Source organism: Bos indicus x Bos taurus, chromosome 19 (assembly GCF_003369695.1).
Source record: "Bos indicus x Bos taurus breed Angus x Brahman F1 hybrid chromosome 19, Bos_hybrid_MaternalHap_v2.0, whole genome shotgun sequence".
Lineage (NCBI taxonomy): Eukaryota > Metazoa > Chordata > Mammalia > Artiodactyla > Bovidae > Bos > Bos indicus x Bos taurus.
Window position 1 is genome coordinate 10,967,974 of NC_040094.1, and position 16,858 is coordinate 10,984,831.

General features: G+C 38.8%; 1 protein-coding gene across 1 annotated transcript in view; it reads left to right on the plus strand.

The window, feature by feature from the left end:
• PPM1E (protein phosphatase, Mg2+/Mn2+ dependent 1E) overlaps positions 1-16,858 on the plus strand; it is a 219,996-nt gene that overhangs the window by 194,991 nt on the left and 8,147 nt on the right. The window contains exons 2-6 of the mRNA XM_027518469.1: positions 466-584; positions 6,617-6,816; positions 12,046-12,234; positions 14,991-15,134; positions 15,369-15,462. Of these exons, the coding sequence (XP_027374270.1) occupies positions 466-584; positions 6,617-6,816; positions 12,046-12,234; positions 14,991-15,134; positions 15,369-15,462 (746 nt within the window). The remainder of the gene's footprint in view (positions 1-465; positions 585-6,616; positions 6,817-12,045; positions 12,235-14,990; positions 15,135-15,368; positions 15,463-16,858) is intronic.

Sequence of the window (16,858 nt, forward strand, 5' to 3'; positions counted from 1 at the left end):
GCTCTCTGAAAGGGTCTGCACACGTGCTGCTTTCTCTGCCTGGAATACTGTCCCCAAGTCCCACCCCCATATAACCGAGTCTTTCTCATCCTTTAAGGCAAGGCATTCCTGACTATTCTAAGTAGATACTTCTCTTTAATGCACTCTATCCTATTTGTTTCCCTTATAAAGGTTATCCCAACTCAAAATTATATCCTATTTGTTTACTTAGTCGTCATCTGTCTCCCTAACCAGATCGTAAGCCCCACCAGGTCAGGGGCCATGTCTGTGTTAATTCACCAGTATATACCCAGTGCCTTGGCAAAGTGCATAGCATATGATATCTTCTCAAGAAATGTGCATTGATTGTTGTTTAAAGGTATAATTTTGTTTTGAAACAATATGTTAATAATAAAGTAATTAGTAGTAATTTTAGATGGGATGTTTCTAATTCTTGCTGAATAGCCGTTTATTGTTTTCTTTCAGTAACTGCCCTTCCTTTTTGGCTGCCGCTCTAGCCAGAGCCACATCAGACGAAGTCCTTCAGAGTGATCTTTCTGCACATTATATCCCAAAGGAGACAGATGGCACAGAAGGGACTGTGGGCAAGTACCTTTCTACAATATTTGTTTTAAAATATTAAAATTTTCTGTTGAACAATCCACATAAATTATCTACAGAATACTGTATCTAATTATGTTTACCCACTGGTTGATATTTTATAGTGGTAGCAAGAGAAAAACTTCAGAAACATGTTTTTTCAAACTAATCAGTAAAAGTAGAAAGGGAAAATACAGGCATATTTTGAAGCCATGTGCAGGTAACCGGAGCAGGAGATTATGATAACAATATGTTATCATAAATAATATCTAGGTAAATGAACAGAAGGGAGAAATGTGAAGACACAACAGAAAAGATGAATAAGTGAAGGGAAGGGTAGTTTGAGAAAAACATACTTTAAAGTTTTAATTCATCTAAAAAACTCAGATATACAAATTCAGGAGATCGGTTGTTACAAAACTTCTCATTAATCCTATTAAATTTTATGTCTGCCGGGCTTCTCTGGTGGCTTCAAAACAGGAGAAGCCAGCCCAGCGAGCAGCCCGTGCACCACAACTAGAGAGCAGCCCTGCTCGCCACAGCTAGAGGAGAGCCCGTGCAGCGAGGGGGCCCAGCAGGGCCAGAGAGAAAATAAATACGTAAAGAAAATTATTTACAATTTTTTTACATCTACCAATAAATAGAGCTCTTTATGACAATTATGTGATTTAATTGCATGGGCATCTTTTTTTCAGTTAAATTATGAGAATGTTTATTAATGAAGGTATGTTTATTAATGTATTAGGCTTATACATATTTAACATATTAAAAATACCAATTTTTGTAAAAACTAGGGCATTAGGAATTTTAATATTTCATTCTATTTGTTCTATTTTAAGCATTTGCCTTTAAACATGGGACAGAGGGAGCAAAACATATATTAATGAATTAGGGCAGCTAGATTCCAGAGAATGTGAGGCAGATATAAAAATAAACATTCCTGTTCTTCCTTCATCTCTCTAGAGAATTTTTGGTAGAAAATTGGCAAGGAAGGAATTCCTCTTGTTTTTACTGAGAGTAATTGATTCACTTGGAACCAAATTTTTCCAGAGTCAAGCTGGATGGAATTCCTGCTGCAAAGCATTGGTCTTTCCTCTCGTACTGATGCATGAAGTAAAAGCCCTGTAATGAAAAGATGAGGGAGATTAAATTCTGCTTCACTGCAGCCAGGGTGATGGCTGACTCAGCTCCAGATCAGTACACTGACATTAACGACTGATGAGTAATTTACAGCTGTGAGGGGGTGGACTGCTACCTTGAACAATTTTCTCTTTTTTGCATCCTTTTTTATTTGATTTTATTTTTCCATTTTAAGCATCAATTATTTATATACTGATGTTCTTACACCACTTCCTATACAAGGAGAATACTTAAGACTGAAGTGTTGCCCTACGTACCTAGGTTGGAAGAATTTTCTGAACCCCTGTAAGATAGCAAATGTGAAAGGAAGGGATTTTCTTCTAGTGGATACCATTAGTCATCCTGATTTTATATTTTTCCAAGAGATTACCCAGTAATGTCTCCATGCCACTGCTGTGATTCAGAATGGTCTATTATAGTTCCAGACTATTTGCATGTCCTTAATCTGTTTAACCCAAATCACTAAGTGGAGAATCTCTACAGGGCATATTGTGTTTATCCGTACCGCAGAGTGGGAATGAACATATTGAGTAATGCCTGCTGTCATTGCCTTAAAGGCACGGAAGTCCCCACCAAAATGCCGTGTGACTCTCCTCCTAGGTGTTTCCAAAAACAGACTTAAAGAAACTTTACCTTAAAGTTCTTTTTATGTTTATGCCATCCCTAACAGAATATTTGTTAAATAACCTTGCATTTCTGTTGACAGATATAACTCCTGTCCGGACAACCTAAAATCAATGTAAAATATCCTAATGTAAAAATTAAAAATAAGAAGGTGAAAATGATCACTAATATAGAGGATATTAAAAGAATTATGAAAATTTTATATTAATAAATTTGAAAACCTGGGTATTATCTAGAAATATACAAATTAATAAAGCTTTAAGCAGAAAGAGATTGAGAAGATTGGCAAAAAGGACAAAAAGAGTAGATGATTCTATAGGTGAATGTTTTCAAACAATCAAAGACAATAATTCCATTGCTTTTTTAAATAAATTATCCAGTTATATGAGGAAAGAGGAAAATTTGCATAGCATAACAGTCATACTTAAACTTGGCTGAGACAGAACCAAGAAATGAGAGATGAGTCTTAATCATTGTGAAAAATCTTAAGTGAAATGTTTGTATACTTAGTACAACAATTTGATGAGTATTTTATTGAGGGCCTACTATAGCTTAGCACTATGCTGCTGAGGAAACAGCAGTGAAAAAAAAATATTGGGACATTTATTAGCATAATTTTTATATTAATAGGTGAAAAGGAAAAAACAGAATAATCTCTAAGGAAGCATTTGGTAAAATTTAATATTTATTTCTAATTTTTAAAATATAGTTAATAAAATAGCACTGGACATTGTAGGACAAAATTTGGCTTAAACCAAAAACCTAGTATGCATGTTTAGAGTATATACTCAAGAATTTTTTAGTTGCAAGTAACCACTGGCTTCAGCAAAACAATTCATTGGCTATCCTTCAAGATAAGGGCTACACAACTAGATTCAAGGCTTCACATGATGTCATAAGACCCGGCATTTCTCCAGCTCTCAGCTCTACTCTCTCCTTTGGATTTTATTTTCAGGCTCCATGGGATGGCAAAACCACTGCTAGGAACATCAGATCTTCATCTGCCCAGGTTCAAATCAAGCAGGAAACTAAGAGTAACTTTACTCAGTTGCTCTTACATGAGGCACAGGACTCACTCTAATCAGTCCATCTTGGGTTATTTCCCTTTCCTGAACCAATAACTATGGCCAGAGAAATGTGGTCTCTAAATGGTTAGACCCGAATCACATTTTACCCCTAGACACATGGACTGAGAGTAGAAAAGAAAGTATTCCTGGGAGAAAGAGGAATGTTTGCTAGGTGCCAAGTAACACATTAAAACAAAATTCTGACTCAAAATAGCAAATAAAATAACTAGGAATAAATTCAGTAAGAAATAGGACATATGTGGATTTCAATTAGTGAAACAGTATAACTTGTTCCTGAATAAGACTTAATATGAAAAAGAAGTCAATTTTTTCCACATAACTCCGTAAATTCAGTGTGATCCCAAACATAAGGGCAACATATTTCCCCCACAAACTTGGCAAAGTACTTCCTCTGGAAGAATGAACACATTGAACTACCCAGGTGCCACCTCTAAAGTTAATAATAATAGAAAAGCCAGTCCTCCTTATATTAAAGCATGGTTTAGAATTACAGTAATTTTTAAAGAATGGCATCATTGCAGAAACAGTTGGAGAGATCAAGGAAGCAGAATTACCAACCAAGAAGCATACAAACACTTTATTAGTGGTTATTTAATTTTATAAGTTTGCATATTCATTTATTTAGTCAACATCTTTAGAGCTTCTGCTATCTGCTAGGTACTATACTATGACTAATCAAGGACAGTTAAAATACAGTGTCCATGTGCAATCTAACCTGGGAAAAGTAGAGCATGGTGTGAGTCAGATAGACCTGGGATTGAGAGTGGTATTACCTGTTAGTGAAATGTTCCAGAGACATAGAATGTAGCAGATACTCAGTAAATGTTATCTTTTGTTTAAAAATGTGATAAGAGTTGTAGTAGATGGCGTGAACAAAGACAGATCTAGCAGGTTACTAAATAATAGAGGAAGCTGTATTGTTTCCCTTGACCAGTTTAATCTGTCTACACCAGGGCTGTGCAGTAGACATGATGGAAATGTTCTCTATCTGCATGTTGTCCAGTGTGGTAGCCACTGGCTATATATAGTTGCTGAGTACTTGAAATATACCTAATGTGACCAAAAACTGAGTTTTAAATTTTATGTCATTTTAATTAAAGTTAACTAGCCACATGTAGCTAGTAAGCTACTCTGTTGGACAGTAGAGGTCTATATAGTAAGATAAAAAGTAATAAACCAAAATATGATATGTTTTATATTATTATCTTAGAATCTGGAAACTATCCTGATAATTAATATCAGTCATTTGTTTCATCTCACCCCATGCTCCCTGAAAGTTTCTGAACTCACGTATTATTTTGCAATCTTCCCTTGTGTTTGAGTCAAATGCAGTCCTAAATAAACAGTCTAGATTTGGGGCAATATATTGTTGCAGAGACCAGAAGGGTTGAAAGTGATAGAAATAGGTAATTGCTGGCTGAAAGAGACAGTCTCTGGCAACTGGTGTTTTAAACAAACAAAAAGATTGGAGTTGCTAAAAATAATCAAAATGTTAGGTTGTCTACTGGCCTCAGTTTTTCCCTCTTATACACACCTCTTTTGCTCTTTGAACTTTTTTTCTCTTCCAAATGTACTCTTGATTTTCAGTTATATAAAAATGGCAAAGGGGACAAAGTCACATACATGGTTTGCCACCCTGTACTGTGTCAGTGAGGAAAATAAAAGCAGCAAAAACCTTGAGACCAGCTTTCTGAATACAGTCATTTAAAAAAGAATTTTGAATAAGAAAACAGGTAAAGTTACAGATTAAGGCAGCAGCAGGGTAAAGAATGAGGGAAAAAAAAAAAAAGGGAATCTCAGTTCCCAGGCCATTCTAGAACACACAGTCTCTCTTCTTTGAGATTTGTGCTCTAGATCCGAAGAGGCGTGTGCAACCATTGCCCATCTGGTACACATCTTCTCAGCCTGTCAAGCTGTATCTGACTTAGTAAAGTGAAAAAGAGTTGTTTTGAGAATTCTAAATTACTAGTGGCTCAGACAGTAAAGAATCTGCCTGCAATACAGGAGACACAGGTTCAATTCCCTGGGTTGGGAAGGTCCCCTGGAGAAGGGAATGGCAACCCACTCCAGTACTCTTGCCTGGAGAATCCCATGGACAGAGGAGCCTGGTGGGCCACAGTCCATGGGGTCGCAAAGAGTTGGACACAGCTGAGTGACTTTCACTTGACTTCACTGGGATATAGAGGGAGCTTCTAAAATACTGGCCTGGGAAAACCTAATCTTCCCTTGGTTATTTCAACTGCTGCAACTTGAGTAGAGGACAGCTTAAGTGGAGATGATGTGAGATACAGTCTCCTGAGTACTCGTCAGTGTTCCTTGAAAGCTTACACATCTGTCCATCCACTGAGGGACGCAGGGAGACTCAGAAGTGAACTAGTCTACTCCACTGAATGGGCCAAGTAGGAGACTCAGTAGTCTAGGGTGAAGAATCCTCTGTTGGCGTCTGCTTTGTTCAGTCTAGGGTTACACACATAGACGAATGTAAAGTACATTTTCCTTAGGGAAATATCGAACTTTTAAGATTCATTTGTTAACCTTTTGGTAAAACTGTATAAGCTACTGCCCAAAACTTTAATTAAAAAATACATCAAATAACAAAAAAATGTATAGTTCAACTCTGAATTATGATCAGTTACAGGAAAGAAAGGAAACTAGAGTAAGATAAAGGAAGAGATGAGGAAAGAAAGAGACTAAGATAAACAGTAGTCAAAGTAAACCCTTCTTATTCCTGTACTTTGTAAATAAACAATATTTTCATAAGCCTTTCATATTCTAATTCGTTGGATAATCGTTGTTCATATTTCAGTCGTTTCCTATGCACAGGGGGCGTGGGTCTCCAGATGATAACCTTGGCAGCCAAACAAAAGTACTCAGAAGTAGATGGCATGGCCAGAGCACCTCACAGGCTGGAAGGACTCCAGCCTAGGAATAGATCCAGCCCTGCTCAGAGGTTTTCTCCTCATGACATAAGGGTGTCTTAGTGGCAGCTGCTGGCTGATGATTTTCTATCAGACAGGTTGTCATTTTCTCTCTTCAGAAGCAACGTTTCATTTCTCTTGAGAAGGAAGGATTTCTTCTCCTAAGGAGGAACTTGACTAAGGTGACCTACTTCTGTCTCTCCTAGGCAGGCGAGTGAAAAGCAGTTTTACCAGGCGCTTCATCGGGGGTTTCTGTTTCTTTCACAGAGATTGAGACAGTGAAATTGGCCCGTTCTGTCTTCAGCAAACTACACGAGATTTGCTGCAGCTGGGTGAAAGACTTCCCTCTCCGCAGGAGACCCCAGCTTTATTATGAGACATCAATCCATGCCATCAAAAACATGCGGAGGAAAATGGAGGACAAGCATGTCTGCATCCCGGACTTTAACATGCTCTTCAACCTAGAGGTAAAAGGCACTTCTGAAGTGTCACGAAATTTGAAAACTAAAACCCCGTCACAGACCTGTTTTCTAATAAGAGAAGCTGTAATAAACTGTAATCACATCTCTGATGGCTTGGGATAGGACTCAGGGCAAAGTGGCGCCGACTTGCTTCTTCCATTACAAGGAACAGGATATTTATTTCATGCTTTTTAAACAGGTATTGCATTCACATGGTTAGAATTGGAAAATAAAAACCCCAGTCTCATCCTTGTCTCTCAGACACTTCAGATCCCTTCTGTGGAGGCAAATTACCAGCCCTTGTGTAACCTTCCAAAGACATTCTATAAACATACAAACCAAAAAGAAAACTGTTACATCTCAATAAAGCTGTTTTTTAAAGGAAGCTATTTCTATAGTATAATCAAACATTGTCTATTGAGTTCCCACATTACTATTTTGCTGAAGCAACACAAAATACAAACTTCAAAGAATGAATTTGAAACTAAGATAGTGTTCTGATTTCATGTGACTGTTTTTAAAATCTTGGTTTCTGAGATAGGAAAGTAGCCGGAATTACTTTTCCTGAATCTCTGTGACTGACAAATTGGATCATATGAGCCTTGTCAGCTTAATAACCATTTTCTTGTTATCTTCCTCTTCTTTTTCTATTATGTTAATGCAAACAGAGGTAGGTTTGTTTCCTGTGCCTGTCACTTGCCTCTTCACTCAAGTCCATAACTTTAAAATTACAGTGTAGGGATTTATACAAAGCACACTGTTTCCTTAGCAGCTAAAGTTAAATTTTAGCTGACTGTCAAGCAGTGACGGTGGGCTGGTGACTGGTGCTTATTTTACAGTACAGATCAGCTGATACCACGCCCATGCAAATATAACGCCTAAAGGCCATAATGTGATGAACAGTCCTTAAATCACTGCACCCTTGAAGATTGTACTCAGGTTCGAGGGCATCATTACTCGTAGTTAACCCGGTTGGTTTTCATTTTGCCTCAAAAATCAACCCAAAGGCCTAACTCAGCAAGGAGCTCTTGGCTATAAGGAAACAGACTTTGAGGGCAATTGGGCAACATGTATTTAGAACTGTATAAATTTTCACATGCTTTGATAATTTCAGTTTTGATTTTATATTATAAGGAAGCAGAAGATGCTTACATATTTTGTTTGTCATAAATGTTTTACACAACATTATCAGTAATAAAAAATCGGAAATGATCTAAGTCTTATATAGGAAATGATAGCTATGATATGCTTGTAAGATGAATAGTACATATCCATTTAAAATAATGTCTTTGAGTAATACTTAATGACATGGGGGAAATGCTAGTGATACGGTAAGTGACAAAAAGCAAGGTAAAAAATTTATGTACATTATGATTCTAATTTTATTTTATTAAATTTATATGTATAGAAAAAAGACTGGTTATCTGTGGATGGTTGTATTAGATGTATTTATTTCCATCTATACACTTAAAGTGCCTGATGCTGGGAAAGATTGAGGGCAGAAGGAGAAGAGGGCATCAGAGGATGAGATGGCTGGATGGCATCACCCATGCAGTGGACATGACCTTGAGCAATGGACGTGACCTTGGGCAAACTTTGGGAGATGTTGAGGGACAGGGAGGCCTGGTGTGCTGTAGTCCATGGGGTCACAGAGTCAGACGTGACTGGGTGACTGAACAACAGCATACACTTCTTTATTAGTCCAAATAAACATACATTATCTAATTGAAAGATAGTCGATTTACAATGTTGTGTTAGTTTCTGGCCTACAGCAAGGCGATTCATTTATTTATATATATATAACTATCCTGAAGAATATATATTTATATTATTTTTCAGATTTTTGCATTGTGGTTTATTATAGAATGTTGAATATAGTTCCCTGTGCTATACAGCAGGACTTTGTTGTTTATCAGTTTTATATATTACAGTTTACGGTTTGTATTTGCTAATCCCAGACTCCTAATTCACTCTTCTCCCACACCTTTGGTAACCACAAATTCGTTTTCTGTGTCTGTGAGATGTTTTCTGTTTGTAAATAAGTTCATTCGTGTCACATTTTAGATTCTGCATATAAGTGACACTACATGGTATTTGTCTCTTTTTTTTTTACTTTGTATACAAATTTTTTTTTTGAATGTTGATTTTTTTTTAATTTTATTTTATTTTTAAACTTTACAGTATTGTATTAGTTTTGCCAAATATCGAAATGAATCGCCACAGGTATACATGTGCTCCCCATCCTGAAGCCTCCTCCCTCCTCCCTCCCCATACCATCCCTCTGGGTCATCCCAGTGCACCAGCCCCAAGCATTCAGTATTGTGCATCGAACCTGGACTGGCAACTCGTTTCATACATGATATTATACATGTTGCAGTGCCATTCTCCCAAATCTCCCCACCCTTTCCCTCTCCCTCTCCCACAGAGTCCATAAGACTGTTCTATACATCAGTGTCTCTTTTGCTGTCTCGTACACCGGGTTATTGTTACCATCTTTCTAAATTCCATACATATGTGTTAGCATACTGTGTTGGTGTTTCTGACTTACTTGTCTTAATATGATAATCTCTAGGTCCATCATTGTTGCTGCAAATTACGTCATTTCACTTCTCTTATGGCTAAGTAGTACTCCACCACACACGCGCACTCCCCCTGCCACATCTTTATCTGTTCATCTGTCGATGGACATTTAGGTTTCTTCCATAGACCCATTATCTTTATAACAGGGAAGATACCAGTATTTTTTTTTTTAAAGAAGAGATCCTGTTGGCTCCTTTGTTTCTTCTGATGTTATATTGTTTAAGAATCTCTTTACCAATCTCATGTTGTTTAAAGTATATTTTCATGCCCACATGAAACTATTATCGCTCCCTTCTTCTTTGTGATGATCCCATATCAGCTCACTAATCATTTAAAAACTGCTTACATATGCTATTTTAAATTTTACCCTTACCCTGCCAATTGAGCTGTTTATAAATGAGTACATTTTAAAAAATTACTGCTGTTGGGGACTTTCCTGCTGGTCCAGTGGCTAAGACACCTCGCTTCGAAAGCAGGGGGCCTGGGTTTGGGAACTGGACCCCACGTGCTACAACTAGGAGTCCAAACCCCTCAACTAAAGATCCTACGTGCTGCAATGAAGATCAAAGATCCTGTGTGCCGCAGCTAATACCTGGGGTAGCCAACTAGATAAATATATATTTTTTAATTTACTGTCATTTTTTTAAATAAAAATGTTTGTTGAGATATGTTGATTTATAGTATTAGTTTTAGGTATACAACATAGTGATTTGAAATTTTTATAGATTAAAGCTCATTTAAAGTTATTATAAAATATTGGCTGTATTCCCTGCATTATATACTATATCCTTGTAGTTTATGTACTTTATACATAGTTGTTTGTGTCTCTTAATCCCCTACCCTTACCTTGCTTCTCCCCACTTCCCTCTCCCCATTGGTAACCAGTAGTTTGTTCTCTGGATCTGTGAACCTGTTTTCGCTTTGTAGTACTCATTTGTTTTATCTTTTAGATTGCTCACATAAGTGATAATATACAGTACAGTGTTTGTCTTTCCCTGACTCATTTTACTAAGCATAATGCCCTCCAAGTCTACCCACGTTGTTGCAGTTGGCAACATTTTATTCTTATTTGTGGCTGAGTACTATTCCATTGTGTGTGTATACATACATACCATACCTATTTATCCATTTATTAAAAATTAAAATATAATTGATTTACAATACTATATTAGTTTCAAGTGTACAGCACAGTGATTCAGTGTTTGGACAGATTATATTCCATTAGAAGTTACTACAAGATAATGGCTATAATTCCCTGTGTTATATAATATATCTTTGTTGCTTAATTTATTTTATACATAGTAGTTTATATCTCTCTCCCCATATCCCTATCTCATCCCTCCCCACTGGTTACCACTAATTTGTTCTCTATATCTGTGAGTCTGTGTCTATTTTGTTATATACATTTGTTTGGTTTATTTTTTAGATTCCAATATAAATGATTACATACAGTATTTGCCTCTTCACATTTCACTAAGCATAGTATTTTCTAGGTCCATCCATATTGCTGCAAATGGCAGAATTTCATTCTTTTTTATGGATGAGTAATATTCCGTTGTGTGTGTGTGTGTGTGTGTGTGTGTGTGTATACACATTTCCTTTATTCACTCACCTATTGATGAATACTTGCCTTGTTTTCATGTCTTGCTTTACTTGGTATATTTTATTTACTTTGAATGACAGGGTCTGGACTCAGCTGAACTCTGCAAGCGCCCAAAGAAGTCAAAACTTCCAAATGAAAATCCTTACATAGTGTTGCCTAAAAGAATCACAGGGCTCAGTGAGAGTTCAGTGAGTTACAGATCTTGTCTAAGTGAGCCAGAGCTGAGATTTAAACACTGGAGTTGAAGAGAAAGAAAAAACGAGTTCTTACTGAGTTAAACGTAATCTCGTGATTAGGCGTCCTGTGTCGAGGTAAATCACAGGTTTGGAAGACCCTCCTCTGGCACTTGCTCTACAGCTTCGAGCACTGAGTGGGCAGGGAAATGTGAAGCGACATCTTGATTAGGGGACAAGGCTACAGGGCATGTAGACATCTGACGTTCAAGTTTGTGTAGCCTGTTTAGAGACTGCGTTATTTATGGTGAGAATACAATGTGATCATGAATGATTTATGAAGCCAATATTACAGTTTAGAAGTATGTGTATGCTTTCATTATCTGTGTATTTTAAATAATCAAACATAATTGGCCTTGTGCTTGGAAGGCCAATTATTTCCTATTGTCCTGAGTTTCTAATTTATTATTTAAATATTTTCATTTTGACAAACATCTTCAATCCAGAACAGCCTTTGCTCAACTCCTCCCCCTCCCTTCTCTTTCCTCCCCCTCCTCACAACTTGTAACAGCAACTTCGCAGCAAATGGATGTGGGTGGTTTCCATGGTACAAGACAACAGCTTTCACAGTGAGAGAGGGCACTTCAGCCTGAGCTAATTGGGCATGATGTGTTCCAGTGTTCTGGTGTGTAAACACAGATGCCCTGATATTGCAGGTATTTTAGCCATGGATCAGGCACGTCAGAGAAGGGAAACATTCAGTCTCATAATCCGGGTGACAAGGCGGTGGAGGAGGATGGGCAGCCGTGCAGGGGACTGGCTCATCTGAGGCGCGCCACACCTTAACTCCCTGAACTGCGTCTGTGTTTCCATGGACAGGACCAGGAAGAACAAGCTTACTTTGCCGTGTTTGACGGCCACGGGGGAGTGGATGCTGCCATCTACGCCTCCATCCACCTGCACGTGAACCTAGTGCGCCAGGAGACGTTCCCCCACGACCCTGCCGAGGCCCTGTGCCGAGCCTTCCGCGTCACCGATGAGCGCTTTGTCCAGAAGGCCGCCAGGGAGGTATGCTGCTTTCACAGGAGGCCAGCCACACTACGCTGGCTGAGCTCACTTGTTCTGTGGCTAAAGGGCTGTTTTGGATTTTCTCTTTTGTGATAGACATTATTTAAAGCTCTCTTCCAAACTACGTTCTTGATTCTGTTGTAGGCCTAATTCCCTCTTTAGGGATAGATTTAGTGGGGTGCTATGACGTACTGTAGAGAATCTCCAAGCTATAATTTTCTAAAAAGCCAGGAGGCTGCTGGATTTGGCAGGTGAGTTTTATCTTATTCACCATTGCCTGTCAGTTTCACACCAGGACCAGCTCTCTAAGCAGACTTTTGCTGACAAAATCTGAATATGGTGATTAAAACAATGGTCTAAAAAGGAAACAGAAGCTGGGATTTCTCCATGCATTTGGTTCTGAATGGGTTGGCAGTGTTCGCTGTGTATCTCTTGAGGAAAACTTTTGCCTGGAGAGAGTGAATCCTTAGATGCTCCTTGAACTGGTTTTCTCTTAACAGGAAGAAAAGTCAGAGCTCACGTCCCAATTTCTTAAGGTTAATCAGACCTAAGGTTTTACTCTGAATGAATGACAGGGGCTATATTAAGATCTAAAAGTAAAGATTTTAATCTAATTATCATTCTGGGCATTGGTACATAATTAACTACAGGACTTTATACTCATTTCCAACTAGGGACCAACAGAAAGAGAATATTTTTTTTTAATTTTAAAAAGCAATTGCAGAATTATATACACACAGAAAAATAAGACCCCTGCCCTGTGACGTAAGCATTAACTCTTTTTGAAATGGACTTGGACAGAACAGGGTAATCCTTTAATCCATTTCTTTGATTTCATTGTTACGCTATAGGGCAATCATGGGGCTTGGAATTGACTAAGCAGTAATTCAGCTCTGCTCAGTTGTTAAGCAAGGGCAGTGTTCTGTGTCCCCACCTGCCCCCCAGGTTTAGACTAATACACAAACCCAACAACAGTAACCACTGGGCTCTGCAGATAGAGGTGGGCTAGAAAACAAAACACAGTTGTTGCCCTCAGACTCGGCCAGTCTCGGGGGGAGGCCAGCTGCCGGCTGTCTTCACTGGGACTGAGGCCATGACCTGACCCTGTGAGCTGGCCTGTCATCATCGACCCTTGTCGTCTTCATCCTCTGTTGTATCCCTTTCCTTCTGTGTCCTCAGAATCATGGCTTTCTTCCTGACCACGTTCACCTCGTTTGCTTTGCCAGTGATTCTAGCTGTCTCTTGGTCTTGCCAACAGTTCTCTTGAATAATTTAGGTTCGTCTCAGCAGTTCCTTCGCTCCTCCTCATGCTTCCATGTGCTGCTAACTGCTGGGGAGAAAGCAGCAGCTATTCCTGTTGCGCGGCGGCCCTGCCTCCTGTTCCCTCTGGGGCATATGCACTCAAGTGTCTTTATCATGTGTTCCAGGGGCTGAGGTGTTGAACATTCTGTGTGGGAAGACATTTTATTGGTGGGTGAGGATTTATAACAAACCTTCCCTGTATAGGGAAAATGAGAAGTTGTTTTCTCACTGGATGCGAGAGGCCTGTTACCACCCTTGATGCACTGGTTCTAATTTAGGCCAAGTCCTTATCGCTTCTCGGCCTTTTGGCTAAGATCAAGTGTAATTTAGGCCAAGTCCTTAGTAACAAAAAGTCATGCTTATTTGGTGGTGACTCATGTCAAATGGAGGGCTTCCCTGGTGGCTCAGATGGTAAAGAATCTGCCTGCAATGAGGAGACCAGGGTTGGATCCCTGGGGCAGGAAGATCCCTTGGAGAAAGGAATGGCTCCCCACTCCAGTATTCTTGCCTGGAGAATTCCATGGACAGAGGAGCCTGGTGGGCTACGGTCAGTCCATGGGGTCACAGAGTCAGACAAGACTGAGTGACTATAACTTTCACTTCTTTTTTTCATGTGAAATGGAGATGTCATTTTAGGATAGTAGTATCAAGAGCATTAAGTACAGTGGTACTGAGCTATGAAATTCCAGGCTGGTGTTATTTTTTCATGCAATGTTCCAAAAGCAAAGGTCCCTAAAATTATTGTAGATTTTGGTTTTGTTTTTAAAGGTAGAAGCATCTTAGCACTCCAGGGAATGTATGTTCTCTCTTGGCTCCTGTTTTAATATCCAGCATATGGAGGCACTTGTTGTGTACCCACCAGACGCTTGTACGCTATTTCGTAAAGCTAGGACTCTCGCCCTGAACGTACAGTAGGTCAATAACGAGACAGAGACCAGAATACGGAGATCTTTACTCTAAGGGTTGATATTGTGGTTTAGCACTGGACCGGGAGGGAAAAATTTCAGTTCAGTACTGATCTGTACCTGCCGTTGGGCAAGTCACATAACCCGCCAGTTTTCTTCCCTGTGTATGAAATGGAATAGAGGACTTCCCTGGTGGTCCAGTGGTTAGGACTCTGTACTCCCAACACAGGGGTACAGTTTCCATCCCTGGTCAGGAAAGGTCCTGCATGCTGCATGCATGGTCAAAAAAAAAAAAATAAAATAAAGTTAATTGATAATTGTCTCTGCCTTGCATATCACAGATAAAATCTATATGTGTGTGTGCACATATAAATACATCAAGCATGTAAAAATGCACTGAGAAATGGGAATTGCTCTTTTATTTGTGAAATCAAGTTATTGGTAGTTTTGCTTTCATCTGAAAAGTCTGTATTATCTATAAATTGCTTCTCAGTGAGAATTTGATGTCTGCTAATTTTTACTGACTTGTTTTATTGATATTACTTTCAGAGCTTAAGATGTGGGACCACAGGAGTGGTGACTTTTATCAGAGGCAACATGTTACACGTGGCCTGGGTGGGTGATTCCCAGGTTATGCTTGTGCGGAAGGGCCAAGCTGTTGAACTGATGAAGCCACACAAACCGGACAGAGAGGTAGGTGTGCTCTGTTACGTTAGGGCACGTGCCAGAGGCAGTTTTCTAGTTATTACTTTTCAGTTATTATTATGATTACCACCATTATCTCAGCAACCAAGCCCACCTTTCAAAGGAAGAGTAAAGAGAACCCTTTCCGGGAAGCCGATGAATATTATATCTGTTGTTTACTGTTAAGGTAGCTGAATAAATCTTGAACCCAATAATTTGCTTCTTTCTGTTGCATTGCTGCAGGATGAAAAGCAGCGGATTGAGGCCCTTGGAGGTTGTGTAGTCTGGTTTGGTGCCTGGAGGGTGAATGGAAGTCTGTCTGTCTCCAGAGCTATTGGTAGGAAAAACCAATTAATTATTTTTTCTCCAAACTGTCCTCTTCCAGAACACTGTTCTTAATGTTAATCTGATACAAGGGAACCTGAGAGAATAACTTAGATTTTCAGAGTGCTTGTTATTGTCTAATGCCTCTTTTAATTAATTATTTAACCTACACATTTATATAAATTCCATTTTTAAAAGGGAACTATATTAAGAGATGCAGAACTTACTAGTTTCTTTTTTTTTAAAGGGAAGCCTTTAATCTCTGGAATATAAATCTGCTTAAAACCCAGTGATCCTCATTTTCCATTCCATTTTGGGTCAAATTTAGCTTAAATAAGTATTTTCCAGAAAATGGAAGTCCCTATATTTTATTTTGCTTATATCTTTCATTTTTGGATTGAATTATAAAATGACACAAACAACATGCTTTTTGGGTGAAAATAATTTTTACTATATTAAAATTAGAAAACTAATTCTACTCTGTGTGGAGTGTAGTTGTTAGATTACCCTGGGGTTTCAGAAAATCTACTTCCCTGGAACCTAAATTCTTTAAATGAAGAGTAAAGTCAATGAAACTCTTTGTTGAAGATTCAGAGTAAAGAGCTGAGCTGGTTGGACAGAATGAGAGGGTGCAGCTCAGAGAGCGGGCTCCGGCCGTTTCTGTCTCACTTTTGCACCTGGGTCTGTTGCGTTGGGTTTCATGGCTTAGCTTCACTTTGTTTCTTTCTTTTTTTTTTAAAGAACAGATGAATGTGTGTCTCTATGGGTAATATGCTACAGTTCTGTCACTGCCTCCTAAAGAAATGAAGTGATTTGACATAGGATAACATGGATAAATGGAGTTGGTGTCTGATCCCCAGATTTTGCTTATCATTACCAAAAAATTCTAGAACATTAATAAAATCTCAAAGGACTGATTCCGTTTCACCATTGATGTGATTTCCCTCCCACTCTTTGGGAAGGTGCTGGCAAGCTGTGAAGTGGCCCAAATGTGAGCGGCAGAAGGCTGAGAGAGAAAGAGGAAGCTCAAAGATTCTACAAATACCTCTTGAAAAATTGAGAGTTGGCTTCACCTTAGACCAAGGGAGTCATTAGGAAATCTGGAATAAGGCCAAAAGGGGGAAATTTCTGATTTCTAAAACACACCTTCAAATAGGATTATTTTTGACAACTCCAGAGACCTCTTCTCTTGATCTTACTGTCTTTGTCAGAGTATTGCGAGGTGACTTTAATGCTTGTTATAGAAGCAACTTTACTAGAGGATCCTTGTCATTTCTTGCTTCTAAAAATATGACACAAGGGGAAAAAGCAATGTCCTTGAATAGTGACAGTCGAAGAGGAAACGGCTGACTGCAGAGAGGAAGTGACTTCTGAGGTGGACCGGAGGACAGAACCTAGAGAAGGGCCCC